We start from the raw sequence: 27,083 nt of genomic DNA, 5'->3' as shown, positions 1-27,083 counted from the left end.
TCCGAGCAGGTAGAGACGTTGGTCGTGAGTTTCGATGTAATAGCTGGCGACTAGATCAATGAGGCCCTAGTCTGCGATGAACCGGTGTGTGAGTGAGATCACCGGCACTGGAAAGAGACTTCCGACTCCTTGACCGAATCCGCGGTGAGAAGATCGCTGGCATTACCCAGTAGGCCATTGATCTCCTTGACGCCGTCTCTCCGTCAAGAGGTCGCTGGCGTTGGAGAGTAGCCGAGAGATGCGAGAATTTCTGGTCAGTACTGACACACCGCCAATGAGGCCTTGGGTCTCGTTCACGAAGTTGTGTGTCAAAAGGCTGCTGGTATACTGCTGAGAGGCCACTCAATCTCCTTGACAGAATCGGCGTCAGAGGCTGTTGGCGTTGTTGAGAAGGCTGCTGATTTTTGGTTAAAGCCAGGAGAGGCAGATTAGTTCATCGCTGCCAATCTCCTTGATTGTTGTGCAGGGGCGTCAGGAGAGTGTTACATTAATCCAACAAGCCACCAATTCCTTGATTGTTGCAGGTGTCAAGAGAGTGTTGGCATTGCTCAACAAGCCGCCAATCTCTTAATAGTTGAGGGGCTCAAGGTTTGCTAGCGTTGCAAGAACGTGCTGTTGACCTCCTTGAACAGCTCAGGTGTGATATTAGGGCCAATAGCGCTGATCAGGCTCCTTAGTCTCTTTGACAAAGTCGGCAGTCAACAGACCACCGTCGTTAGTGAGCATGGTTATTGATTCCCTTCACAGATGAAGGAGTCAGAAGGTTGTTGGCGCTACTCTAGAAGACTGTTGATCTCCTTGAAACAGGCTCGTGCGGAAGTATGACGTATTGGTGTTACGAGCTCTTTTGGTTTCGGGGACGCACCCAGCTGTCCGGAGATGGTCAGTTGCTGCAAGCAGACTTCGATCTCCTTGAACACTCAGGATGATCAGCAGGACCAATGGCTTTGATCACAGATTTTATCTCCTGATTGTCTCGGCAGTCAACGCGTCGCTGGCGTTGTTTCAAGTCGTCCAGTGACCTTTTGTGATCAGGCTCTGTGTGAGAGTTATGATCGGAAGCAGTATTAATCAGATCCTTTGTATTCTGTGTGGTATCGTCATCGAGGGTAGAGTGGAAATGACATGGTGGAATAAGGACTCGATATCCGCCAGCAGAGTAGGGGAAAATAGGCCCTTGATTCCGTCAAAGAATTTTCCAGCATCCGAGGTGAGTGCTTCTCCGTGCTACCGCCCCCTGTGTAGGAGTTTTCAAAGTGCTTTCTGCAGACTTCGTAGTCTGGGTCGCAGTAGCCGTCGGCTGGAGCACTAGATCCTGTCTTGATCTTTGAGAGATATGAGATGCAGCCGTCTCTCCGGTAGGGCTTCCTGAAGCAGAGTTACTCTGTCGGCATTGTGTCGTTGAGGCTCCGGGGTGCCCGGCTGGCCGAAGTCCAGTTATGTTGCTAGGGTCGCGTACTCTGGGTGTCCTTCTGCGCTGTGCTGCTTGTGTCCGCAGCAGCCTTCTCGTTGCTGCTCGATTCAGCGGTCGATACCGCCGCTGCTTCAGGGAGTTGCAGTCTGAGTATCCCTGCTGCGCAGCAGTGTTGACAATGTTCTCTGTTATTGCACAAGAGGAGTGGTGTCTGATGTACTCCCACGGTTTTTGTACGGGGCTGCGCAACATCCTTCTTGTTCGCTTCTGCCTCAGTCGTTGCAATCTTCAGCTCTTACAGATGAGGATCCAAAAGCAGCTAAAGCCAGCCAGCGCGGTACTGGAGAGCACCAGGGTTGAAATAAAGGCGGAGAAACGCAGCATCTTGGGCCGTTGCTTCATACAAAGGTAACTTGACAGGAGGGATTCCCTGCGGTTGACGTCTGAGACCAGAACTCATTTTGTGGGGAGATCTTGGCCCCTTATGTCCTTGGAAATCTTTCCACCGCAGATCCTTGTATGGGGCAAGCCGAGGACAGCCAACCCACATGTGAAGCAGGCTGGGCTTTCCGGTAATACTGATGTCAGTGAAAATGGGGTGGTCAGACCCGATCTGGACGGGTGACTGCCTTTCTTCAATCTGCGTTCGCGGCTCAAGCGGATCATCCATGACTCCTCCAAGTCGCGATGTGTTGTAATTTCTCATTTCCGTCAACAGATCCGTTCACCGTCCGAAGCTAGTGGCTTAGACCCTGCGGTACGACGAACAGGCATATCGATAAATACGACTTGGGAGTTAGCACATCACTTGATTTGGGCACAGAGCACTACGCCGTTTTCCTGCTTGATGATCGGCATTGGGTTGTCTTTTGGCCCAAATGGTCAGTTTAGAGCAGACATCTCGCTTGACTCGAGATGTTGACCAGGCATCCCAACTGACCGCTGATCTCGACCAATGACACGATTCTCATTGGATCTAGCCAGAAAGGGAGAGGTCAAAGCGGCGCTTTGCCAAGCGCAGTCCAATGAACTAATGTTGAATCACACCCTTCGCTTAATGGTGTTCTCCACTATTAATAACTATGTTTGTCCAACTTTGGCAAGGGCATCCGGTCAATGGGGTTCACCTCTACCTTTTCAGTACTAGGCGGCATCTTTACCTCGGGATATACAAACCTCATGGGGCGGGGAGTATTGAATTGTGGAGAGAACCTCTATTAAAGCATGTTTCATTAATTCTTTATAACTGGGCTTTCTTTCTAGGAATGTCCTTTAACTGTACACTGGTCGCTTGGAATGAACTCGTGGTTATATGTGGTTTAACTACGCCATCGAACTAAAGATCAATGTGTGTTGGTTTGATCAGCACGCCATGCAGGCATTGCGGCGGAAAAGCATGTGAACGGTTAGCCCCCATTACCCGCTTGAACGCGCTAGCGTAGATCGGCGCCGTGGTCCTTGGTCAGGGTAAATGGGGAATACTAACGTTCCTGGCGACTTGGTAGCTCCCCTGGTTTGTCAAAAGCGTAAATGCAGAATGTTGATTTATCATGGCAAGCTTCATCTAGGTGCAGCTGTTCGCCATTCTTGCATAACCCTTACTTTCCAAGTGCTATACAATAAAAACTTCCGCACAAAGTTGTCCTCACATCTAAAGGGGTGCGTGGGGTGCCATATGCGTTCCTGGTCGATCCTCATACCGGAAATTGTTGGGACGAAGTGATTGGCGGGCATATAGTCATTCTCTGGGGAAACGGGTCTTACTATTATCCCGCGTGCAGTTCTTACCTTTTTGCAAGTTATATACCCCAGAGTAACCCCATTGTGTGAAAATCCTCCTATCGTATGTGTGGTATTGCTATTCGACGACCTTTCCTCACTCGCCATGCTTTTCCTTGTTTTTCCTCTCAGCAGATATTTCTTGGTACAATTTACGGAGTATGGTGCCTTTAGCTCACCAGGCAAGAAAGAAAGCCCCAAAAGCCATTCTATGCGGGATCTGCCGTTCCTGCATTAGTATATTGATGTATATATTGGGCGTTCTCGTGATGACATTTCAACTCCTCTTCTGGCTAGCCCTGTGAATTGTGCTTGTTCCTTCGTGCAACTGCATACTTGTTATTTTTCTTGCTCGGTGAATCAAGCGAGTCAATATCTGACTTAATTTGAACCATTGCCCTGAGCTTCCAGGTTTCACCCGGGATAAAGTATTTCGGGCCTTGCACAAGGCTTGTAACCATAAGATTCAAGCTCAGGGCAGCTACCCGCTTACGAGGGTATTTCACCAAGCCTTTTATGCAGGTCATATATTTGACGCCACCACCATCGTCCCTCGGGGCGGTTGGTCCCGCAGATCAAGCATTGAAGTTTTGGGGACCACCATGACAAAGTTTCAAGGTCACCACTATTTTCCAAGTATTGATGTACCTGAGAACCATATTAGAAATAACACCAGAGATATCAAGTCATTGAAATAACCAGACCGTATTTAAGATACCTATATATACTTCGGGAAAAGGTTAGATTGACCCATACTTCGGGCTTTCCATCTTTACTTGTCCCCTCGAGAGCTAATTGGATGCATTCAAATAGTATATGGCATCTTCTAGGGACCATCGCAACAACACAGGTTGTTTTCGGCAGAAAAATGAGCTTTCTCATAATTCATCGTATTAAAAATTATGGATCTACATAATCCACCGCTTTAACAAAGTTTTGTTGTCAGCCAGATATGTTTGAGTGGTACTACTATCTAGCCATAGATAGTATTTCATGATTGGAGAGACTTAGACAGGGCTTCAGCGTTCCAGGGCTAGATATGAATGGAATCAATGTCGATAACAACGGTTGAGAAGAGCTGTACGGTTATCGTTATATGGATACAATACATCACGAGCGATGAATTTGCAGCATCGTGCAAAGTCGGACTAGCAAAGTGAGAGGACCGTAGAGATTTTGACATCTTCATGAAGCGCGTTAAAGATGGCGATTTCCTCAAAATTACTGGAGATCTCGTATGCTTTCCCCCGTTAGCGATGTCAGTACGATACACGCAACACTTCCGACTCAGTACTTTTACTGATGCATTGTTCTGAAGGCTGCTAAGCAGTATCAAAACGTTCTGGGATTTTCAACACAACCGAACTCCTTGCTCAGAGGCTTAGGTGTGACCTGACAATCTGAGTGTCCAGAGAGCAAGGGAAACATCATCAGGGCTTTCTGAACACTGAGCAGTGATCTATGAGTCACGAATTTCGAGATCAATTGATCTAATATATGTTCTGTACAAGACCCGGAGTGTGCTGTACTACTCATTCATGACCGAGCCCCTTGGATATGTCCTACAAATAAGCCACAGTAAGCCAGTCATTTCGCATACCTAAAAGGCACTGATTTATTCTGGCTTCAACTAGGAGTTTGTCCAACAAACGGTATATTGCAAAATCAGGCATTATTGGGGCACCGACCATAGAGAAACAGGCACCCGACCACTGGTCGCCACGCAATTGTGGTATGTTAGGGCATTATCTGGCTTCTGTTTCAAATCGAACATCATCGGCGCCCATATGAGTCATAACCGATGCAGTCTGCGAAACACATTGAATTTTCATATACTGCTACACTCATAGTACAGTGATGTCACCATGTAACTTGATGGTAGCCTGACAATCATGAAACTAGGCTTGGTACAGGCCCGAGAGAGCTGAGTTTCAGCAGCCGCCTGGCTGTGGATATGGATGTGGATAGGATCCGCCTGAGATTCCAGCTCTCAATTTTTGCCAACTCATATCTCTTCTCCAGCCGGTTTTTGATAAAACTTGTAAAGTGAACAGAGCAAGAAACCACAACATACATGGGAGTTAACTACGGAGTAGGGCTTTGCATATTTTACATGTGGGGCCGGAGATATCCGCCACACGTGGCGGGCAGTTTGCACCGCCTCATCACTATTTTAGGAAAAAGCACTCGGTCGCATGTTTTTTCCATACACCATACGTTATATGGCGCTCTATAGATACAAATTAGCATGAAACTTAAACACACCTCAGAGCGAACCCTATACACCCACACCAGACCATGTGACCGACATCATATGCAGCAGGGATTCCATTTCAGGGAAGAGGCAGAGGTAGAGGCGCCTGCGGAGTATAGCGAGTAAGATGAGATCATTGAAAAACCTGAATCATGTGGACAAGAAAAGAACAAGAAACGGTATTTCCAGTACATACAGGCTAGTGGCGCCCGTTCCAAAGTCTGGCATCAGAGGCTCAGCCCAATGGCGGATCGTAACAGGGATCTCAGCTTTCTGTGCATCGGCCGGACTCGGTTCGTCTCAGCGAATCCCAGCCCGGAAGTGACTCAAGACGGGCTCTGCCCCACGCTTGCTCGACCCTCCATCAGCTGAGGTCTACTACTCTGTATCGTATTAGCAGCACTCGATAGGTCCAAAAAAAACCTTGATATGCTTGTTATGGACGTGTTTCGTGTAATATTATTAATGTAAACCGTATGCTATTTTTTCAAGGCTGATATCCAGTTGAATATTGAAGCACAAAAGTGTTGAAACACATTGAAAAATAGGAATCTAAACTAAGTCTTGGCTTGCAGGCTGCAGCCAAATTTAAATAGAGTCTTCACCCCAAAGCATGGGATTGCTAGTGTAGAGGATCCAGTATCTCTTAACGAAATGTAGATCTTGGCGCACACTGAAATATGCACATCGCCCAGCTGAGAATGTATTTCAGTCCCCGCTATGGAGTACATAGTATGTAAACGAATTCTAGATGATCGATGGAGACTCTCGGGGGTTTGTTCCTGTTCAAGCCATTTGGATGATTGGGGCTTAGCTGTTGCAGTTTAGGGCATCATGCAGCTGTTCTGGCCAAATGGACGTGCAACGGATGTGTGAGATGGAACTGTAGGAACCTGTCAAATTTGATGAAACACTCTCGCGCCCTTTTTTTAAACTGTTTCAATCAAGTATTATTATCGCCACCGATTCTTCAAGTTGTGGATCGGGGAGTCCGAGATGTTGGCCATTGATGTACATTGACTCCATCAGACTGCATATACCGAAATACCGTATGTTGTACTCCGTACTCCGTTAGAAAACATACAAATGTTCTAATATAAAATTAATACGGAGTAAAAATTCACATACTCCTATTAAACCTCCATAAAAAAGTTCCCCTCTCATATTATCTTGACTTCCCTCTCTTTCTTCTATAACACTGACATTCATGTCATCTCCTTTCCTTTATATTCTAATTTTTGTTCTTTTTGCGCATTCGCCCGCACTTTAATACTGGATTATACGACATTTAGAGAATTTCCGATTATCCAAAAAACAACATTTTGTGTGGGCGAATGTCGCCTTTATGATTTATATTCAATCTACATTCTTTTATATCACCAACGCCGGACGTATCACCTTTTGCACAGTCTCATAATGCCAACAGTCTTACTCCCATCTTCCGCCGCTGCATTTGCGCCACGATCATCTCCGAATGTTGTCTTAAACACCAAGGTTGAGCCTTGGTTGACGGCGGCCCTCAAGCGAGTTAACCGAGTCAAGCGTCCTTTGAACAATGTTACCCAGCACACCCGGTGCCTGACAGAAACACTCTCATCAACAAATGCCATCTGGACCTTGTGTTCCATGATGTTCACCAAAGTCCCCCAGGCAGATCTAGAGAAGAATGAGAACATGCTCTGGGAATCACTGCAGAACCACCAAATGATTCACATGGAGGCCTACGTTGTACATGTCGACATGGTCTCCCGTAACGAGGTGGCCTTCAAGTTGACCCCGGAAACCATCGAAGCCCTCGTTGATTTCCACAAGGATGTCTACTCGGTGGATGCCGCTGCCAATACATACAACTGGCCAGGAAAGCATGGTGAGTTGAAGAGGTTACAGGAGGAGTTCGTTCAAGCCGCCAACAAGTTTGTCTACCGCACCAATGCTCAGGCTCTCGAAGGACTGGAAGAGGACGGCGCTGGAGAGCTATTGAGCGGCCGCAGCGAAGAAGCAAAGGCAGCCATCGGCAAGCTCTTTGTCCCACTGGTTGCACCTTCACTACCAGTGACGGATGTCATGCGCCCAATCCCTCTCCTGCCCAGTTCGACAGGCCCGGAAAACTGGTGGCAGAACCCGGTGCCCCAGCCAGCGCCACTCGAGTCGTGGAAAGTACTGTCGCCCAGCCCCAACCCGGCCACCACGGGTGATTCTAATCCGAATCTTTGGGCTAGTCTCAGTTTCAGTGATGCCCAGCTTGCCTCTCCGACCCCGTCTTACAGCCAACCTTTCACTCCCTCGCCGTTCCAGGCTTACGAATGCCTACCGACCACCTGTATGCCAACCCCACCGGCCGCTCTCAGTCCGCTCCCGTTGCCGAACATGTTCCCGACCATGTTCCCGAGCATGCTTATACAACCCTGTAGCACGGCTGTCAACATGGGTATGGGGGGGCTTCACTTGGGGCGACTTTGCTCCGATGCCATATGGCACGATCGCCTAACTCAGCCCTCCCGAGTAGACTCGGTGATGTCGACCATTCCCAAGTCCAGGCTCTCCCGGCTTGTGCAACGTGAGGTTGAGAAACGTGGATCGTTTCTTGAAACTAGATGCGGGCGCGATTTTCGGTTTCTTCGCGGCTCCTCGCGGCTCCTCAACTCCCCCTTCTCCTCTCTCGTCTATCTCCCTACCGGGAACCCGATTCCAAGCAACGACAATTCGCATTCTTGACGGCGTTCTCTTCGATTTGACTCTGTGCATCTGTGATACTCCCTCCTGCCTTTTGCATGATAACCAGAATTATCTTTTTCTGCGCTTGTTTTGATACTTTCGATGTTCGATTCCAGCGTCAGCGATGTTTGATTATTTGCTCTTTTCTGTTTTTGTTTTTGTTTTTGTTTTTTTTTCTTTTGCATCAAGAAGCGGCGGGTCGGCTCTCTGTTATGTTTCATTTCTTTTGTTACTCCCGCATATATGTCATGAAGACTGGTCTGCCTCACGGCATGTGGAGGATATGAATTTGGACGTGGAATGTCCTTACGTTTTCGATTCTTTTGTCGCAGCTCAATGGAAAAGGAAGGAAGCAAATTTAGGTTCCTCGACTGGACTGGGTTCAGCGATTGCTTTTGCTTTCTTGCCTTTCTTACGACATCTGTCTTTCTGGTACTGGGTACCGGACTGGCCAGTTCTCTTCATTGAAGAATTGGAGGATAGGTTTATGCGACAGCGTCACCTTCCTTGCATCCGTGATGCTTAGTTGGAGCACGCATTTTTGGTCAGTTTTGGTTCGAGGCGGTGAAGATCAACAACACGAGTGCGAGAGATGATTGCCCTCAACCTTCGTCAGACTCGAGTACATCCGCCTGTGGCAGATACCGAGCGCAAAGGGCGATGCACTGGATTTCCTCCTTGGGTCTGTGACCTGGGGATCTCCACATCCCGCCCCAAGCGACGAGTGGTCTGAGCGGCAGTCATCTCCGTCCTTTGTGCTACGAACTCACCTCCCATAATCACAATTGGCAATGATAGATTCATCTTCTATCGTCCAGGCTGGATTATAGATATTCCTGGACAAGCTTGCTCTGTCGGTGGGCTCTTTTACTGGATGGAAGAGCCCTTCATTCTTTGTCCCGACGACAAGAATCAGATGCTCGATCTGACAGATACCTTCCTTTATGATCTGCCTGATCGAGGGGCTGGTCCTTGCGCTGGCTGCTTCTCTTCTCCTGGTTTTTTTTGTTGATCTATCAGCAGCTCTGTCCAAATATTGTATGTATCACTTTAGCTTAGTTTTAAAAAGTGCGTACACATTTTCATCCTATCAGTTTGTATGTGTAACTGGGTATCTTTTTTATCTTCCGACAAAACACGGCATGAAATATGGCAAGTATTTAAGAGAAGACTCGATGTCAAAGTAGATCTATACACTAGGATCATTTCAAGGTATCAATCAACTCCACATAACTTTGGCATTTTACCCCAGTGTATGACGTCAGCCGCCAAGACAACCTTGTCCAGGCTACATCATATCCAACTTGATCGATACTCGCACACTCACATCCTTTAACACCTCTACCTGCATCTTGATTTGGATTTTGTGCTATTTTCCCTTTGCATTGTAGTTTATTGCATTTACCTCTTACCTGGGATCCACCAGTTGCTTCATTTATAACTTGGAACCTTTCTACAGAGCAGTTACAGTTCCGTCCCGGTTCCGTCTGGGCAAGCCATTTGAGCATTGTTAGAAATTTCAGTCTTGAATTCTGGATACCTTATTGTTCGCCACTGCTTATTCCATTTCCATGAACTGATTCCGACATAATCACGAACTGACAAATCCTACCACTCGAAACAACATCACTACGCTACCAATCCAATTTGCTGGACTCTACCAACAGCATCGCAGACCTCCGAGACTTCAAAATAATTGAATTTCCTCACAGCACCTATGGATGCTCTACATGAGGCCCTCCAATGCCTCAAGCCGACATCATGGGACGATGTCCCCCAGGATCCTGATGAGCTCCGTGACTACGTGCGCGAGATCTTGAAAAACAGCCGCTTGATAGCGGAGTCACTTCCAGATCCCCCAATTTCCGACAGCGATGAATACCCCGGTTTAGACGCCCCGATAGACTCTTCCTCCCGACGAATCATCCCCTCATCCGCACGAGTGGAAGAAACCGACCCTGAGATCACACAACTACAAAAAGAATGGGGGAAGCCAGTGAAGATGGGCGGACCAAAGGACAACCCGTTGGATGTGACTGTGTGGAAACTTTCTGCGAGCGACGGCGGAGGCTCATGGTTCGGGCGACGGAGTGTGCACGAAGGCCTTCCATTCTCGCGGTGGCGGAAGAAGCTTTCAACTGAGTACGATGAAACGCTCAAAGTAAACCGCAAAAAGATTGCGAAGGGACAGACGCCCGACAAGAGCATCCGCGGGATCGGCGCCCAAGAAAAGATCGAGACTATTAAGGTCCAGGACCATGACGGCTCGGTTCTGGGAGAGTTAATTGTTTACCACGTCTCGGCGCAGTTTCCCAAACCTACTGCTCCCCCGTGACTTTGTGGAGTTGGTCATCAATTCTGATTGTGGGTTGCAAGCTGGGGGCTCTAAGCAGCCTGGTCGCAGCTGGATCATGATCTCCAAGCCCTGTGACCACCCCAGTATCCAGCATCAGCCGGGGTATACTCGCGGAGAGTACGAGTCTGTCGAGCTCATTCGGGAGATTCCTAAGAAAAACGGCAGTGGAAGCAGCTCCCTTCACCAGGGGATTAAGAATCATAATGGGTCTTCATCCTCCAATCTGCAACGCCCTGAGGGGCTAACTGAGCAGGATGGAGATGGGGATGGTCAAGACGAAGAAATGAATCCTGTTGAATGGATCATGGTCACCAGGAGTGACCCGGGCGGCAACATCCCACGGTGGATGGTTGACAAGGGAACACCGCGAAGCGTGGGGACGGACGCCGCTAAATTCATCAACTGGGCTGTCCAAGATGATAAGCCGCCTAAGCAAGAAGCAAGCACAGGTACGGAAGCTGCGAATAATTTAGCAGGCGCCAAGGCTAAAGCTGGGGAGACTCCGAATGAATACGACTCCGATCAGGCAGACGATTCGGATTCAGATTACGAATCACTCGACAGCGATGGCGAGCATTCGCATCATGGTCTCATCGCCAGTGTCACCGGCTTGCTCAGTACTGGATTAGAGCGATTCGCACCACATGTTCTAGGCTATGGTGCCCACCATGAGGTATCGGGTGATCTCCCATCTGCGGACGAGGTTTCCTACATCGATGCAGATGGCGTGGCACATCTAAACACAAAAAGTGTTCAACAGGATCAAACAGCGTTTGATGCCCAATCTTCAACATCCCATGAGCGGGACCAGGCTTCATCTTCCTCCTCGGTCAATTCCGAACACGCAGCTACTTCCATCGACGAGGCAGCACACAACAACATGTCCTCGGAGGAGCTGATCAAAATGACAAAGAATGGCAAGCTCACTTCCCAAGAGAAAGATCTCGCAAAGCTAGCCATTCGCAAACGCGAGGTCGAAGGCAAGCTAGTCGAAGTTCGCGGCGAACTCGACAAGCTTCAGATCTCATCGCAGCCGCCTGGCGTCTCCGGAACCCCACTGAAAGGCATCAGTGAGGTAGACAGCGATACTAGCGAGATGCGCAAGCGTGCTGGGGCGAATATGTCCCCCAGACCCCCCAGCACTCGCACACAAGAGAGCCAGAGCCAAGTGCAGAGCGAAATTCACAACGAAGACAAGTCATCTACCCGGACGGCAACGCCTGAACCGCCAGCGCCTCTCTCCAAAGCAGCCGCTCACTTTCTCAATGGGGAGTCTAAGCTGGTTAAGCAGCTGCACAAGATTGAAGCTAGCCAGCGGAAACTTGTGTTGAAGATTCAATCGAAGCAGCGAAAGGAGGCAGAGCGCTTGGAGAAGTCTAAGTCCAAGATCAAGTCTGAGGTAGATAGCTTGAAGCACGAGGTACATGATCTCAAGAAGGAGCTCAAGCAGCTTCGCTCCGAGCGCCAGAAATGGATCGATCTTGTTTCTTCGTTGCAGGTAGAGAATACGAGGTTGGCGGCGAAGTCGGAGGGTGCTTAATTGGTGGCTAGAGCGTAATTATTTGGTTTATACATACGGAGTACTACATAGCTTGTTTGATAGCCTCTTCTATTCGTTTGTCCTGAGCTTTGTTTGGGCTCTAATCTGTCCATGATTAATATGACTACTCTATCCTGTATCTATTACTATATCAATATGTATGGGAATAAACCTTAATTTTGGATATCCTTATGTTGCAAACAATTGTTATTAGATTGTGATTTGCAGATTATGATCAATCAAGCGAGATACAGGTCTGGAACAGCTTCTCCCATGCAGTATATGCTGTTGGGGAATTCAATGTCCATCGATCAATACCAAGTCATCCATCATGATGCTGGTTGGGTACTTAGAACTTGCTGTTGAGGCTGTTGAGCGCATAATTCATGTGGTAGGCATGTTGTCGTATCACAGGTTTACTCTTGTTTAACAAGACTAACAAGAATTGGAGGATGCTCGAAGTTCCAGGGGCCAAAATGGCAATCCATAGGGGATACCAATTCCCGGGGAGAGGCCTTGCTCGCATAAAGCGTTCGTATTTTGGGTTGGAAGTGTTGTTCCGTATCGAAGGGATCGAGCGAAAATTTCGAGAATGGGGCTTTGACAGTTTAAAGGCCGATATAAAGAGGGGATCATCTGATGTCGGCGAGGCTGCTGGGCTGGACTAGGGGTGGTCTGAGGATCGGAGGACCTGCCTTCCTGTCGGGAAAGCCAAGGGCACGACAATGGGTATCAAGAAATACAGGATTAAACAACACTGAGTGGGTTTACTCTTGAGTCTGAATCATTGGAGAGCACATGTTAGCAAAGCCGACTTTATATTATGAGCAACTCTGCAAGATACCACATACCTCTGGTGGATTACCAGCGCCTCTGACCATTTTCTCCAACATCATCGCGCGCACCTTCTCCTTGGGCTCGCCCATGCCGACTGCCATGTAGGATAGCAGAGGAGGGTGACCGACGTAGGAGGAGTAACTGTCACGCAGGATGTTGGACGTCCATTCGTACTTGGTGGTATCGGCGTGCCCGGTACCGATGTAACGGGCCTGGAGAGCCTCGAGGTTCTGGATGGTGCGGAGCTTGTCGGCCATGATGGATAGTAGAGACGTTGACGTTAGGTTGAGAAGAAAAGCGGAAAGCTCGAAAGACAAAAGAGAGCAATTGACGCCTCAGGCATCACATGTAGGGTCTCACGTGATCGTATAGCATCTTGATATTCTTCGATCCTATCTCTTTACCTTTCGCAAAGCTATCAGTTGTTTGAGAAATTGTTAGTTCGACTATGATCATATACAATGTCTGCTGATATATCTGGGTCGTCGCTACCGTCCCGGATAGCATCGTTGGTTCATGCACATTTCGATGCTCTGCCAACGCGCAGTAAACCAACCATATTTCCGGATGGATCAAGGGAATGGATTCCAATGACTGGTATTGTGGCTGTTAAAGGTATGTTTTTGGATGAGTTATTCATAGAAGAGCTATCAATCTTTGTCTATATGAGGATAGTGAATGGGATCAATCCATTATTTGCTCTTTACTTCGCTTCACATTCTTTCTTTTCATTCTAATAGTAACATTTTTGTCACTTCGCTAATAGGAGAAAACACACCCTCGGAAAGTCTGACCTGCATATCTGTCACGTAAGTTTTGGTTGCAAACCTGACCAAGGCATATGCTAGCGACCTACATTCAAGCAAGCTGATATTTATGTAGGACGGGCGCAAAATGCTTGCCGGCATCTCATATCCCACGCTGCAGGGGCCTTGTCCTACATGACTGTCATGCCGAGATATTGGCCATCCGAGCATTCAACTATTGGCTTTTGACGGAATGTAACAGTGTGCTATTTCGGGAAAAGCAATTCCCAAATGGCCATGACAATTCCGCCCCCGATAATGAAAAAGTCTCGGGCTCTCCATTCATACAGCGGAGAAAACTTGAAGAGAATGAAGATGGTACTTCCAAATTACGCACAGAATGGCCGCCTTTTGAGCTTCAGCCTGACATTAATATCTACATGTATTGCACATGTGCTCCATGCGGCGACGCAAGTATGGAGCTCTGCATGGCAGCCCAAGAAGATGCAACACCGTGGGAAGTCCTACAGCAAGAAGGCCCTTTACCAAAATCTCAAGACGCAGAGGTCCCTGGTGCAGAGACCCTTCTAGATGGCCGGGCCCACTTCTCTCTTCTCGGAGTCGTGCGTCGAAAGCCAGCTCGCATGGACGCCGAGTCCACACGCAGCAAGTCCTGCTCAGATAAGCTTGCATTGCGGCAGGTTTCCTCCTTGTTGTCTTGTAATACCAGTCGCCTCGTTGCTCCCACCGAAAACGCCTATCTCGCAGGTCTGATTCTTCCTGAGGATGAGATCAGTCAAGTTGGCTGTGACCGCTCCTTTGGCGAGAACGGCCGGATGCAGGCTTTGCGTGGGCGATCTTGGCCTAGTGAGACCAAGTTTCAAGAAAGCACGCCAGGGTATCGATTCCGGTCATTTCAGGTTCTTTCGGTGCCAAGTGAAGAGGTGGCGACACTTTGGCCTTTTGCGAAGCAGAAGTCCGTGCCTTGTCCTGCGTTATCTTTGGAGCAGGAAGGAGACCCTTCAACGCCTGGTGCAAGATCTAGTAAGTCCCGACCAGGTAATGTGAGCGCCGTTTGGATATTGGCTCCCTCGTATCACCACCCGTCGGCAATGACCATGGATAGCGGCAGCAAGTCAGTGCCAACCCTTTGCCGTTCCAAAACCGGTTTGTATGAGACTATCATCAACGGAGTGAAGCAAGGAAACCGGGCATCCTCGCCTGGTGCCCGTGGGGCCTCTTCTCTATCACGGGCTAAGCTTTGGGCTCTTTTTCGCGAAATTTCGCCTGCCTCGGTTCCACGTATCTATCCAGCCGATTTTCCCCCAGCCGAATCGCTAGCGGGTGCTGCGGAAATTGAAGCTTCGCACGTCAATACAGTTCAACACCACATGCCAGATATAACCACCTACCAGGATTTCAAAAATCCTAGCAGCTTGGAAGACCCATTGCACATCCGTATGCAGGCCATCGGAGATGCGAAACTGGTTCTCAAGGGATGGGTGCCTAATTCAGGAGATGAATATTGGGCCTTAGATGTTTTAGTTGACCCCAAAAAACGAAAGCGTTGATTGAGTCCTGAGCATGGAAGTTTGCTCGATGAAAATTAATCTAGGCCATGTACATATATACATTGTATTCATATTTTATTTCCCTTTCAAGATACCCATAATAAGAATAGTTGGCCGCTTATGCGGCATTGTGATGTATTCATCGTGGTCTTCGGGCATTCTTGTTCGATATCTTTTGAGATAGTTATCTAAAAATGCTCAAAGCTATAAACCGTACAAAGTACTTTTTTAATTTATAACCAGGGATGATTAGGGCAGTATCATGTCGGGAGGAAAGGGCTGTCAAAGGGTGAAGAGGACTGGTTTGCTGTTCCTGATTGACATCAGCCTTTGATAGACCGTGAAACTACATACCAAACGAACTGTTGGCCTGAGCAGGCAGAACTCCATGAGTCAAACGGGCTGTCAACGCTGGGAAGGTCAAAACACTCAAGATTCCTCTCGACCTTTGAAGGTTAGATCTTCTCGCTCTTCTCGCCACTCTCCTTTATCTCTCCCCCACTTTCCAGTCCCCAGCCTCGTCAATCTACAACCTCACATCTTCAGCCAAAATTGAATGGATATCCCGTGTCTTCAACATAGCTTTGAAGGTGGTCGAAGCCCATGTTTTTGCCTTCCACATGGCTCCTAGGCCTTCAGTCGAGTGCGCGAAATGTGGGACAAAAACTAGGAAAATGTGTTTGGGATGCTCCAATGCACCTGAATACCAAAGCGGCGATTCGCGGGCTATGTTTTACTGCGGCCACGACTGCCAGGTAATGGACTGGCCAAAGCACAAACGCTATTGCAAGAGCATGCAACGACGAAAGATACTGCTCCGAGCTGCCCAAATACTGAAGGCAGCCATGTTGACATACAGGGAGACTGTATACGACGTGGACATAACTAGGATCGAGTATCGAGGTGGAGTTCTCTATCTCCATCAAAATCAAAGGACGGTTGCGTCTCGATCCAAACGGGGTCCCTTCCCAAACTACATGACCGACAACATCGAGCACAAGGAAGCAGCTCTTGTGAAAAGCCAATCTACAGCAGCCATGGCCCTTTTAGGACCCTTGACCAGAAAACTTCTTCGAGGTAAAACGCCTTTACAGCTCTTCGGTACCAAGTAAAGCCATAGCTAAAACAAAGCAGGTATGCCATTGAGAATAGAGACCATAGTCGTCAATATCAGAAGACCACGGGTTCCAACTAGGCTTGTTCCTGGTCCTGATTTACACGGCGGTCCACACATGGTGTTGAAGATAACACGACTTGATAGCGACGAAGAATGGATTATCGATACCACAGGATGTCAATATGGATTCCGAGATGTGCTAGTTCCTTCCGTCAGGTACTTGACTGACACCGAATGCCGGGTGCTAACTGGACCTCGGATTTACGGCGCATGCGAGACAAAGGATTTGGACTACTTGTCAACTCTTCACATCTTCAACAAAACAAAAGCACAACGGCAGGATATGCGACTTGAACGACTGACCCGTCATCATTTTGCTGTCTTCGTTTCTAGGAATGTGGATGATAAGTTACTTATGGGATCTGGCGCCGACTTCAAGAGAAAGATTGATCACTTCGTCAAAGACCTGAAAGCTCACATGGTTGATTCTATAAGGAAAGCAGGTGATGATTATGGAGATTCTGAAGATGATTAAAGACCAATGGAAAGGTTCACATCTTGTATTTGTTAGGTCATCATATTAATTCCGAACTTGCGATTCACTCTTGCCATCAACTTGAATAATTATTCCCATAGCTTCTCCGCTTGATGGATACTGTCATGGAATCCACGAGAAATAGTTCGAATCTGATAGGATTCAAACCTCTTGGTGTTCAGTACGTGACGCAATGAATGGCATGGGCGAAACTTGGATGTAGATAATGATATTTAATAATCGCCTCTTGGTAAAATATTTTTCTATCTTTTTTGTCAAATTATCCTGCGACAACTTTGGAAGATTGTAATCCAAAGAATGCAAGCCTATCATAATAGTTTTCGCCGAAATAGTGAGAATTAATGTACAAAAGCCAGAATCCGTGGGCCCGTAAAATGAGTTTTTGGGATCACTCAGTAAATCCCAGGGATAATGCGGCTGCGGACGATGGAAGTATAGCGCTTCCAGTCAGCACCATACTTCTTCTCGCACTTCTCTTCATCACGCATCTCACGGTGGATCAACAAGATACCAAAGTAGAGCATGTAGAAGTATGTAAAGATCATACCCCAGCCACGGATTTCCGGGGTCTGCACAGCTTGCTTCTGGACAGCGCCACTAGCTGGGTTGATGCTCTCGATGAGAACATATCCCGCAACACCAGTCGGCAGGCAGTATGCCCACGACATAGTCCAGTCACCCAGGTAGTTGATATGACGTGCCAGACCCCACCAGCCGGAGATCATTAATTTAGATCCAGCAGCAGTTTCGATGTACTTGATGTGCTTCACGCGGGGGTCATTGGGGTTCGTGCGGAAACGGTTCTTCTGGTTGTTGGCGCCGCGGAAGATCGAATATCCAACGGCCGTGACACCCAGAACAACGGCCATACCGGTCAATCCAAGCTCGTAGGGGAAGACAGAGAGATACCGGCTCTGGATGCTGTATAAATGGGGCACCCAAACCACGTCGCCGAAAGACAACATGAATCCGAATCCATCCATGATTACATCCATGGTGGTCATAATCGCTGGCTCCATGTACAGCGCATCGAGGATGTAAAATGCCTGGAAGATAGTGACCAGCACAATCGAGTCAGTGATATAGCCATAGGTTCGGTACTGGTGGGCCACATTGGACAAGTTTAGAATTGTCCATCCAAGCAAGCCTGGTCTCATCTCCATAAACACCTTGATGTCAAGGGTGCGTGATGCCTCGCTGACAAACGGAATGGGCAGGCGAACACGAGGGTTGAGTTCACGGCCGATGAAGAAGTCGTAGAGCATGTTGCCCGTGTGGCCCCCAGGTGCTAGCTCTCGTAGGCTTGAGTTTGCCTGCCCAGGAGCTGGAACTGTGAAGCTCTTCGCGTAGACGAACAGTGCAGCAAAAGAAGCGATCAACAAGTTTGCTGTAATGACCTGAACATAGTTGTCCCATAGGAATGTCCACACCACAAAATCGGCTCCATAGAGGTAAGTGCCTCCGGCGAGGCCCGAGAGGATAATAATGGCAGAAGAGAATGCTATAAAATGAACCAAGTCAGAAAAAAGGATCTTGTTTGAATGCGATGTGCGAGAAAAGACAGCCATTGCCATACCATTGAATTTGTATCTCAGCCGTCCTCCGCAAGCCAACACAACACCGTCTGCCTCCTGACCGGGAAGGAAGACCTGCAAGAACAGGCTGAAGGCATAGTAGCTCAGGGTCCACAGTGTAACATTGGTATCATAAAGCGCCGAAATTCCCTCCTCAGGCCAACCCACTTCATGCTTCAATTTCTCAAGCGACAAAGTCGAGGGGTTCAACAGCGACGGCGCGGGACAACCGGAGATATCGTTGCAGACAAAGGTAAAGAGGTAAATCAGGGTCGGCAATCCAAAGATGATACCAAAAGCACCTAGTCTATTGCAAATGTCAGCTCAGCTTAGATTGATTGAAGGAGTGAAAAACATACGGTCCACCAAACTCATAACCGCGTTTCTCTGGCACTGGCTGCACAGGTAACTTTTTAGACTCCTTTCTGGTAGACATTATGAAGGATTCGATGGATAGAGAAAGAATCCGGGAATTTGGGGGAGGAAAGATCCCTAAATAAGACCCTGAAGCCTTAGATCGCGTACGACGTCGGATAGTGGATGTCCGCAGATTTGCTCCGCATAATCACAGCTGCGATGCTACGTAAGCCTCAACCAGTGCCTAGGTACCTGAACACTACTCTTATACACCTTTCATCATCCATGTCATTTCTATCATCTTGCAGATATCTTTCTTTCTCTATAGTCTCTCCTTCACTTTCTTTTTCTAGACTGCCTTGATTGACCCCAACATAGCCCACCATGAAGCTCACCAGCTCCGCTCGTTACTCCATTTTCCTTCTATCCTCAATGCTCGGACTATCTAACGCATCATACTCTACTCATTTGAAAGATGACGCACCATGTGTTGCCCGCTCCCCGACCACTGGATTGTACTTTGATCTGAATGCGATCGCAATATCCCCGCCCGAGATGAAGGATGGCAAGAAACTCTTGAAAGATGCGCGTGAAGGCAGCTGGTTTGCCAGGGGTCACGACTACCCAGCCAATTTCACAATCAATATCTGCGCACCGGTGATTGAGAATGTGACGGACGTGGTCGGGATAGAGTCATCGCGGTGGAAGAACGTCAGTGCATATTACGAGCGGGATGATAAAGTGTATTCCATAGGGTATGGTAGAATTCCATTCCAACGAGTCGCATTTGTTGGGACTCATTCGCTGCTTATTGTGCTAACGGTTTTCCATCATATCCAGGCAACAAGCATCTGAACCTTTCTTCCGCGGCCGCAAACTCGTCCTCAATTATACCAATGGCTCGCCTTGTCCGGACTATAACATGGGCAGCTCCAATGTCTCTACACGCACTAAGTCGACTATCATGTCTTTCCTTTGTGACCGCGACGCTGCGCCAAATGTAGCTACACCTTCCTTCGTGGGCTCCATGGATGAATGCACGTACTTTTTCGAAGTTCGCAGCTCAGCGGCATGTGGTGGAATCGCCGCGGATCCCAACGCTGGGGGGCTTAGGACCCGGCGGCGTATTTGGTGTCATGTCAGTGCACTTTTCTATCTACTGGGAAAAGACCCAATATAATCCATGCTGACCCTGTGTTCTAGTATGCTGATCGCCATCGCCGTATATCTGATTGGTGGCTGCGCCTACCAGCGAACGGTCATGCATCAACGTGGCTGGCGTCAGTGTCCGAACTTCAGCCTGTGGGCAGGAGTTTTCGACTTTGTTAAAGTAAGTATTCTAGCATTGATCCCATGTTGGCCTCGTCGCAGATTCAGATATGGCAACTTCGTGTCACATAAGTTCCGGGATTCAAATGCGGCAGGACTACCTGTTTCAAGGATGGATTGAACTCGCTCTAGCTGGTCTGGAGACGAATCACTTCGAGAATACGGTTGCGTTTGGCCTCTTCGGTTCATTTCCTTGGTTCTTGTCATTCATCGGTCATTCCTTTCTTGCACTGCCTCCCTTTGAATTTGATTCTTTGGGTTTTTGTCCGCCTGCCTTGGTCACGGCATGTACACTTTCATATGTTTGGCAAGATGTTTTGATTTATGCAATGCGCTGTTCCTTGGACCCTTGTCAATGGATTTGTCATTTCATCTTCGGGATCCCTGGATCCGAGACAGTTTTTGCATAGTCACCACTTATCTTGCCTCCTTAGATGGACTACATGTTCGACTGCATGTGCTTAAATCGATTGCGGTTGCGAGCCTCATTGTTGGAGCATGACGCTGACCATTCCTTTCTTTCTGCGCAACAGGATATGTTCGTGATCATCTTTTCCTCGCTAGGGAATCTTTTCCGCTGCAAGGGATCCCCCACGAGTAATGGTTACACTCGCGCGGACTCCGGTGGCCGCGGCGGTTTCATTGGCGCCATCGGAGGACGAGGGGGGCAGGGAGGACGTGGCCAGGGGCGTGATGTGGATGCCGAGAATAGGCTAATAGATCAACTGGATGAAGAGTGGGATGATTAGTTGATATTTATTCTCTCTTTCCTCCGGTTTCCCCTGTCTTATAGCGACTTGTGTTTCCCGTACCTTTTCAACAATCCCTTCCATCTAGTGGCAGCTATGGCCACTTCTATTTTTCAGATTGTTCAAACAATATAATCTGATGCTATTCTCCTTGTGTGGTTATCTGTGTTGCACCTTTTTTTTTAACGTCTTTCCACGAACATATTTTGTGGCTGTTTACATACCTTGGCTGGATATATATCCACACTATGGTCCATGTACCATGTGCCATCTGCGTTGATTTGTATTGACATACAGCGGGTTTGAACGCGAGCATAATCAGGACCAAGTCATAAATCACCTCAAGTCATATCCACCCACTTCAATTACACAGATACTTGATAGGATTATGCTCAATGCTGATCTCATACTTCGAGCTGCCTGTGTATCTAAATTTTAAGCGAATATAGTCCCCACAATGTGTGCCTAACCATACAACTAGCATCATTGGTCTAGTGGTAGAATTCGTCGTTGCCATCGACGAGGCCCGTGTTCGATTCACGGATGATGCACAACAATTTCTTTTTTGGTGATTTGATTTGCTGAAGTATCTTGGTCAAGGTTCGAGCAATCGAGGAGTTTTTTTTTTTTGCTAAGCTCGGTCAGAATCGTCTACAAGGTTGCAATGGAAAATCAATTACACATGGGTGATCTTCAGAATTACCCAGGAAAGAAAGGGATATACAAGTAGGAGACGAACTATTTACAGAAACCAACACAAATGTGCTTATGATATGAACAGTAGCACGAAAGTAACAGAACCCAGCCCCCAAACCCCGACTCCAACCTCCTGCAATAATTGTAAAGAAAACTGAAACACCACGTAGCTGTCATTGAGAAAGCAGCCGATGAATAATACCCGACCCGATCACAGCTACGAGGGTTTCATATTCGAACCATTTGAACCAAGAAAGATCATATGCGCTTAGAAAGACATGCCTCCGGCACCCCCAAAGCCCGACATATCCACAGAAGGGATCCCAGATGACGTGCCGTCACCATTGTTTCCCCCAGGCATGGAAGCCGGGGGCGGAGCTTGTGATGGTGCGTTTCCGCCGCCAACAGGATCAAGATTAAAGGGCAGGAACCATGCGCTGGGCTGGTAGAACTCGCCCATTCCCGCAGGGGCGCTTGGGTCCATGTGGCCAGTGAACAGTGTTTGATCTGGGGGTTGAGTTTCGACGCCGTTGAGCGGTGGGATAGGAGGATTGTTTGGATCGAATGAGGCGGGATCGAAGTCAGCAAATGAACCGTAGACAAATTGCCGATCTAGTTGCGGTAATTGGTCTGGTGGGATACCGAAGTCGAAAGGTGGTTGACCGAATGGCATTGGCCGGGATTGCTGGAACATGGATGGCTGTGGGAATGCACTGTCTGGGCCACCGGGGGCGTTTCCTATAATGGCTTCCATCACAGACTGCGGTGAAGTCTGGTCCATACCCGGTGCTCCATTTGATAGCTTGCTGTTCTTGCGAGGTCGGGACTTGCGGGGTTGAACTGGCTGCGGAGTGGGGGAAAGGCCGGCAAAGAAATCTTCCACGCTCTGGAGGTCGGGTTTCTGGCCCATGACTGCGTCTTCGCCCGTTTCTTTGTGTCGCGTTTCGGGTCCCTCCCAGTGTACTCTTGACACTCCATGGGGATATTTGTCGAACCAGTCACCATATTGAAACATTGGTGCCAACGATGCGCCATCAGTTGCCACAGAGCCCTTTATAGCTGCATCAGCGAACAGGCGATACCGATCCTTGGCACTCTCAACCATATAATGGAACATTCCCCAGTACTTTTTCATTTTATTGAGATAGCGATAGGTATGCCGGAGGTTCTCTTTTGAGCGTGCCTCTAGCTGTACGTTCTTCGAGAAGATCCCCCAGATGTGAACTGTACTTGCCGAGTAAGCGCAGTAACCAGCAAAAGGGACAGTGAGGGGATAGGCCGAAGCTCGATCAAATAGCACTGATATGTGATGCGCAGCCTCCACTGCGGCTCGGCCTGCATTACTGAGAAATGACTTAGGCATATCTCTTGGCGGTCGCCCCCTGGAGACAAGGGAATAGCGAACTGATTGAGAAACAGCATGTTCTGGTGTGTGATGATGTGGAGGAAAATGAACTGATTTGCAATCTTCTCTGATGCATGGATTTGAAGATTTTCGTAGGTGAAGGTCAAAGGTGCCGGAAGAGACGCAGAGAATTCCTCAATTTGCCGCTTAAGCTGCATGTATCCTGACTGTGGATGCCAAAGTGGATGTGAGTCCTTTCTTTTCCCACCCAGATTCAGGTAGTCAACGATGCGCCCCCATATGATGATAGCACGGATAATGTATGCCGAGACACCCATGTTCTCTTTAGCATTAAATAGCTGGCCCGCATCTTCAAGTACGGGATTAATGACATCGCCGTCAAGATCTTCTGTTGGACCAGGTATCTCCATCTGGAAGTGAGTTTCCTTGATAGGAAGCTGTATTTGTAAGAATTTTTCATTCCCAATAGGGGGCCGCTGACTTCCGGAAGAGTTATATCGATCCATCAAGAAACATGCCCACATGGTGCGGCGTCGAATTTCTTGATCAGTAAAGCTCAGCTGTGAGCCGTTGCCATTCTTCTGACTGAGTACTGGATCCTGATCAAGTTCCTGATGGAGCTGCAACGCGTAGGCCATTCGTAATGCCTGGCCTCCATATGACCAACTTCGTCCACCGTGACAGGTCCCAAACTCGTGAAGACCAAGAAGTAAAAAGACCGTAAGGATAGTAATGTTTGGTTCGTCGTGCCGGCTCAGAGCGATGGCCGCAGCGGGATTAGCCCAGTTCTCTCCACGCAAGAATGGCGGATCGGAGTTGAGCTGAGGGTGTGTGGAAAATCGTGCAGATACAGCACAGACAGCAAGAATTAAGACAGGGGGAATTGAGCCTGCTTTAAGCCTTCGCATAAAGCTGGGTTTGTGTAATAAGAGATATGACTGCCCATAGACACAATCAAAGAACACCTCTGCAAGATGCTCTTGTATCTCCAATGATGGTAAGAATTCGGCTCCCTCGGTGAGAAGGCCAGTTCCATCGGTGGGTTTGGTTTCACGATTCGTTGGGAACGTCTCTTGTGGTGGGCGGACATCCCCACGAGTCCATTCCTCCATTTCTGCTGCAAATGCCTCTTCCGCGCTTCGTTTCTTCTGTGATTTTGACGGCTGGACCGAGGCGGAAGGCTTGACAACCGATCTCCCAATAGAGACCATATCTCTCGTCTCCTCCTTGGGTATTGTCTTAATTACGCGATCTTCCATCCTCTTCAGTCGCTTGTCCAACATAGCCATATAATCCGTGCGCGGCGCCGCCTTCCGTGTAGTTACTTTATACACACACGGAATTCTCGAGCGCGTACAATGTTTGCAGGCAGGCTTTTCGCCCGAGCAGCGGATTTTCTTGCGGCGGCATGCGATGCATGCCAGCGGCAGGCGCTTCCGCTCCTTTCCAGCCTTGGTCTTCATCTCGCTCCAAGCCGGTTTATCGTCGTCGTTCAGAGGTTCAAGATTGGACTGGCCGTCGTCTCGTTGGTCTAGTGTCCCGTTGTCTGGGCCTAGCGCGGGGTCCGCTGTTTGTGCGCTACCGGGATCACGGGAGCTGGCATGGCTTTGCGTATCGAAGTCGTCGAGAGCTGCTGCCTCCTCCTGGCCTAGATCAAAGCTGACACCAGGGGTTTTCGATGGCGATTTGTCGGAATCGGGTTGGTTCATGACGGGTGCAGATACCCCAGGACCCAGGCCCGAAGCATCCTTCGGCACGGGCGGGAACAAAGAAGTTGCTCCCAAGATGGAAGCCGAGTTCGTCGTGGGGGATGTATATTTGGAGTGGAATATACCGAGAAAGTGAGATGAGCGAACAAGAGGCTGTATTGAAGAGAAAATAAATTGCAGGACCCCGAATATGGGGAAAGGTTCAGCGGCGAATGGCTTGGCAATGATTCAGCCATTGACGCCGCCCATATTACGGAGACTCCACCATAACCTATGTTGTATATGGGAAGTCTTTTGTAGCTTGGAGTAAACTTTTGAAGCAGAAGAAAGTACGCAATCGATTTGAATTCACATGCCTGGAGTCTTTGCTCCAACCGTATATCCCCCCGAGCTCCTATACTATTCTCGTATACTAGCTCTAGGTCCAGAAATATATCTACGATCTCGCCCTCGTGCGATAAAAATCACACATCATAAATTCATGGATATACTCGCAGTATGTCTGACGTTCTTGGACTGGACCCGAACGCGTATGACAGTAGGACAGCCGAGTTAGCATCTGGGCTGGCACATCGGAAGCTTGACAGAAGACTAGGACTAGCATACAGCTACCTGCCCGAGTAATGCTTGCTCTGAATGGCCAACACAATAAGATATTCATCGATCATCTCGAGTGCATTACAGAAAAAGATGCTTTTTTCCCTTCTCTTATACTAGCCACCTTTAAATGCCACCTACCGAAAGATAGGCCGAAGTGATCCGAATTTTTCTCAAGCACACTCGCTATGGTCATTGCAAATGTCGAATTTCTGTACGCAATCTACTCCCTAGTTTGCGCGACAGATCCTATGTGGATTTTGGGCGTCCAACCTTCTGGCGCGGTGTTGCGAGCTCAAGCGAGTTCAAAATCTCACCTCCGAGGATATAGATGTTGTAGCTAGGGAACACGAGCCACATACCACTTAGTAACATTAGTTTCGAATTTCGTGTGGAAATATAATAGGCCGAACTCACTTAGGGAGGATCCAACAGAGGAAGAGAGTGAGCGGGTCGTTGTGACCGATGTTCTCGAAGCCGGAGAAGATCTCGTTGAGCCCTATTTATCGAGTTATAAACCAATACACAACGCTTAGGCAAATATTGCAGCTTACAGTAAAGGATAGTCTTGCTCAGAGTCATGACAGAAGCGGTATAAGCGACCAGGAGCGCGATCGCACCGATGCGCCCAGCGACCACCTTCTCTCCCTTCAGCAACCAGGTGAATCCTTTGGTGATCTTTTGCGACCCGGCTCTTCTAATCGTCGACCCATAGTGGTAGACAATCCAGAGGTAGGATATATAACCGATAGTCTCGAAAATATTCATGATAGTTTGAGCAGCAGTAAAGCCATTGCGCGCATTGAAGGCGGGCCAGCCGTAGATATAGTCAACCTCTCCGTACAGGGCGTAAGGTGTCCAGATCGGAGAGTGTAGACTTCCACCGGGCATAGTATGCGGTCGCAACAATACATAGCCTGTGTCCCATATGACCAAGGGAACTGAAATGACGAGCCAGATTGTCAGCGCCGCGGCAGGTGTATGGGTCCATTTGCGCGAATTGGCGTTGGTAGTAGCTGGTGGCTTGGACAGCTCTTTCCCGGTGTCGAGCGAGGGGAATTCGCTAGGATGGTGTCGCGTAGAAATCATGATAAACTTGTGATAATGTGAGTAAGAGAGAGAGTGGAATGCAATAATGATATTTACTGTGAGAGGGAAAAAAGTAGGAGCGAATTAGCAGAAAAAGAATATAGCTCACGACTGACGGCCAATGACGTTGAGGGCGATCGTTTGCGGGCTGCATCCGAGGGCTACATATTTGCTTGCCTCTCTCTTTGGTTGGAAAAATGATTGTATAAATCCGTGAACTTCTCCTCAAGATGGGCGGATGGGCTTTAAATGAATTAATGCTCCCTGTGTACTATACCTAGGTACTCTGTCTGCTACTGTACCTAGCCAGAACATAGTTCCTGCAAGGTTTCAGCAAACGGCTTGTACCTACCTATAGGAATACTCAAGAATTATGTGGTCACTTCTCAAATAGTATTTCTCTTTGTGATACTCTGTATGGAGAGAGTAGGCAACGGTAGCTAGACACAATATATGCATCACATTTGTTCATTCTACTGTCACCAGTCTGTATGATTTTTGTTGCCCTGAAACGCCTATTAAGTTAACCCAGATTGAGAAACTCCTGGCTTGATATGTAAATTGAGTATCCATGATAACATTGAATAGCTAAATGGCTTTTAGCATGGCATTGCTCTCTATACCTTGGGCGGTCCAGTACTTTATAGAAGCCTTGGTCGGAGGGGGAGACTAGCAAAGCAACACAAAGCCGTACCTCTTTCGGCACCACTGGAATCCCGAGTACTAGTCTCT

The 27,083-nt window shown here is 48.3% G+C and overlaps 12 protein-coding genes across 12 annotated transcripts; 6 read left to right on the top strand and 6 right to left on the bottom strand.

Moving 5' to 3' along the window:
- Positions 1-1,186: 1,186 nt before the first annotated feature.
- N7500_007581 (uncharacterized protein) lies at positions 1,187-1,666 on the bottom strand (the record flags this gene model as incomplete). The annotated part of the gene is made up of 1 exon (XM_056678725.1): positions 1,187-1,666. The coding sequence occupies one exon, from the start codon at positions 1,664-1,666 to the stop codon at positions 1,187-1,189; it is 480 nt and encodes a 159-aa protein (XP_056533725.1).
- A 67-nt stretch (positions 1,667-1,733) lies between these two features.
- On the bottom strand, positions 1,734-2,120 carry N7500_007580 (uncharacterized protein; the record flags this gene model as incomplete). Its single annotated transcript, XM_056678724.1, has 1 exon — positions 1,734-2,120. One exon carries the CDS (start codon positions 2,118-2,120, stop codon positions 1,734-1,736), a length of 387 nt encoding a protein of 128 aa, XP_056533724.1.
- Positions 2,121-6,863: 4,743 nt separating this feature from the next.
- Positions 6,864-8,162, top strand: N7500_007579 (uncharacterized protein; the record flags this gene model as incomplete). The annotated part of the gene is made up of 1 exon (XM_056678723.1): positions 6,864-8,162. The coding sequence occupies one exon, from the start codon at positions 6,864-6,866 to the stop codon at positions 8,160-8,162; it is 1,299 nt and encodes a 432-aa protein (XP_056533723.1).
- Positions 8,163-9,879: 1,717 nt separating this feature from the next.
- N7500_007578 (uncharacterized protein) lies at positions 9,880-12,058 on the top strand (the record flags this gene model as incomplete). The annotated part of the gene is made up of 2 exons (XM_056678722.1): positions 9,880-10,442; positions 10,471-12,058. The coding sequence occupies 2 exons, from the start codon at positions 9,880-9,882 to the stop codon at positions 12,056-12,058; spliced, it is 2,151 nt and encodes a 716-aa protein (XP_056533722.1).
- Positions 12,059-12,389: 331 nt separating this feature from the next.
- On the top strand, positions 12,390-12,726 carry N7500_007577 (uncharacterized protein; the record flags this gene model as incomplete). The annotated part of the gene is made up of 2 exons (XM_056678721.1): positions 12,390-12,449; positions 12,502-12,726. The coding sequence occupies 2 exons, from the start codon at positions 12,390-12,392 to the stop codon at positions 12,724-12,726; spliced, it is 285 nt and encodes a 94-aa protein (XP_056533721.1).
- Positions 12,727-12,825: 99 nt separating this feature from the next.
- N7500_007576 (splicing factor 3B subunit 5 family protein) lies at positions 12,826-13,152 on the bottom strand (the record flags this gene model as incomplete). The annotated part of the gene is made up of 2 exons (XM_056678720.1): positions 12,826-12,837; positions 12,910-13,152. The coding sequence occupies 2 exons, from the start codon at positions 13,150-13,152 to the stop codon at positions 12,826-12,828; spliced, it is 255 nt and encodes an 84-aa protein (XP_056533720.1).
- Positions 13,153-13,356: 204 nt separating this feature from the next.
- Positions 13,357-15,212, top strand: N7500_007575 (uncharacterized protein; the record flags this gene model as incomplete). Its single annotated transcript, XM_056678719.1, has 3 exons — positions 13,357-13,510; positions 13,662-13,704; positions 13,778-15,212. The coding sequence occupies 3 exons, from the start codon at positions 13,357-13,359 to the stop codon at positions 15,210-15,212; spliced, it is 1,632 nt and encodes a 543-aa protein (XP_056533719.1).
- Positions 15,213-15,886: 674 nt separating this feature from the next.
- N7500_007574 (zinc finger MYND domain-containing protein) lies at positions 15,887-16,864 on the top strand (the record flags this gene model as incomplete). The annotated part of the gene is made up of 2 exons (XM_056678718.1): positions 15,887-16,289; positions 16,347-16,864. 2 exons carry the CDS (start codon positions 15,887-15,889, stop codon positions 16,862-16,864), a joined length of 921 nt encoding a protein of 306 aa, XP_056533718.1.
- A 413-nt stretch (positions 16,865-17,277) lies between these two features.
- On the bottom strand, positions 17,278-18,895 carry N7500_007573 (Ergosterol biosynthesis ERG4/ERG24; the record flags this gene model as incomplete). Its single annotated transcript, XM_056678717.1, has 3 exons — positions 17,278-18,386; positions 18,462-18,766; positions 18,819-18,895. 3 exons carry the CDS (start codon positions 18,893-18,895, stop codon positions 17,278-17,280), a joined length of 1,491 nt encoding a protein of 496 aa, XP_056533717.1.
- Positions 18,896-19,200: 305 nt separating this feature from the next.
- Positions 19,201-20,894, top strand: N7500_007572 (Vacuolar sorting receptor (Mrl1); the record flags this gene model as incomplete). Its single annotated transcript, XM_056678716.1, has 4 exons — positions 19,201-19,571; positions 19,657-19,947; positions 20,020-20,146; positions 20,679-20,894. 4 exons carry the CDS (start codon positions 19,201-19,203, stop codon positions 20,892-20,894), a joined length of 1,005 nt encoding a protein of 334 aa, XP_056533716.1.
- Positions 20,895-21,858: 964 nt separating this feature from the next.
- On the bottom strand, positions 21,859-24,665 carry N7500_007571 (Zn(II)2Cys6 transcription factor; the record flags this gene model as incomplete). The annotated part of the gene is made up of 2 exons (XM_056678715.1): positions 21,859-22,933; positions 22,996-24,665. 2 exons carry the CDS (start codon positions 24,663-24,665, stop codon positions 21,859-21,861), a joined length of 2,745 nt encoding a protein of 914 aa, XP_056533715.1.
- An 846-nt stretch (positions 24,666-25,511) lies between these two features.
- Positions 25,512-26,351, bottom strand: N7500_007570 (uncharacterized protein; the record flags this gene model as incomplete). Its single annotated transcript, XM_056678714.1, has 3 exons — positions 25,512-25,626; positions 25,680-25,761; positions 25,817-26,351. 3 exons carry the CDS (start codon positions 26,349-26,351, stop codon positions 25,512-25,514), a joined length of 732 nt encoding a protein of 243 aa, XP_056533714.1.
- Positions 26,352-27,083: the final 732 nt, after the last annotated feature.

The sequence above is a fragment of the Penicillium coprophilum genome (assembly GCF_028826855.1).
Source record: "Penicillium coprophilum strain IBT 35676 chromosome Unknown utg000004l_segment0_segment0, whole genome shotgun sequence".
NCBI lineage: Eukaryota > Fungi > Ascomycota > Eurotiomycetes > Eurotiales > Aspergillaceae > Penicillium > Penicillium coprophilum.
This window is presented reverse-complemented; position numbering and strand designations above follow the sequence as displayed.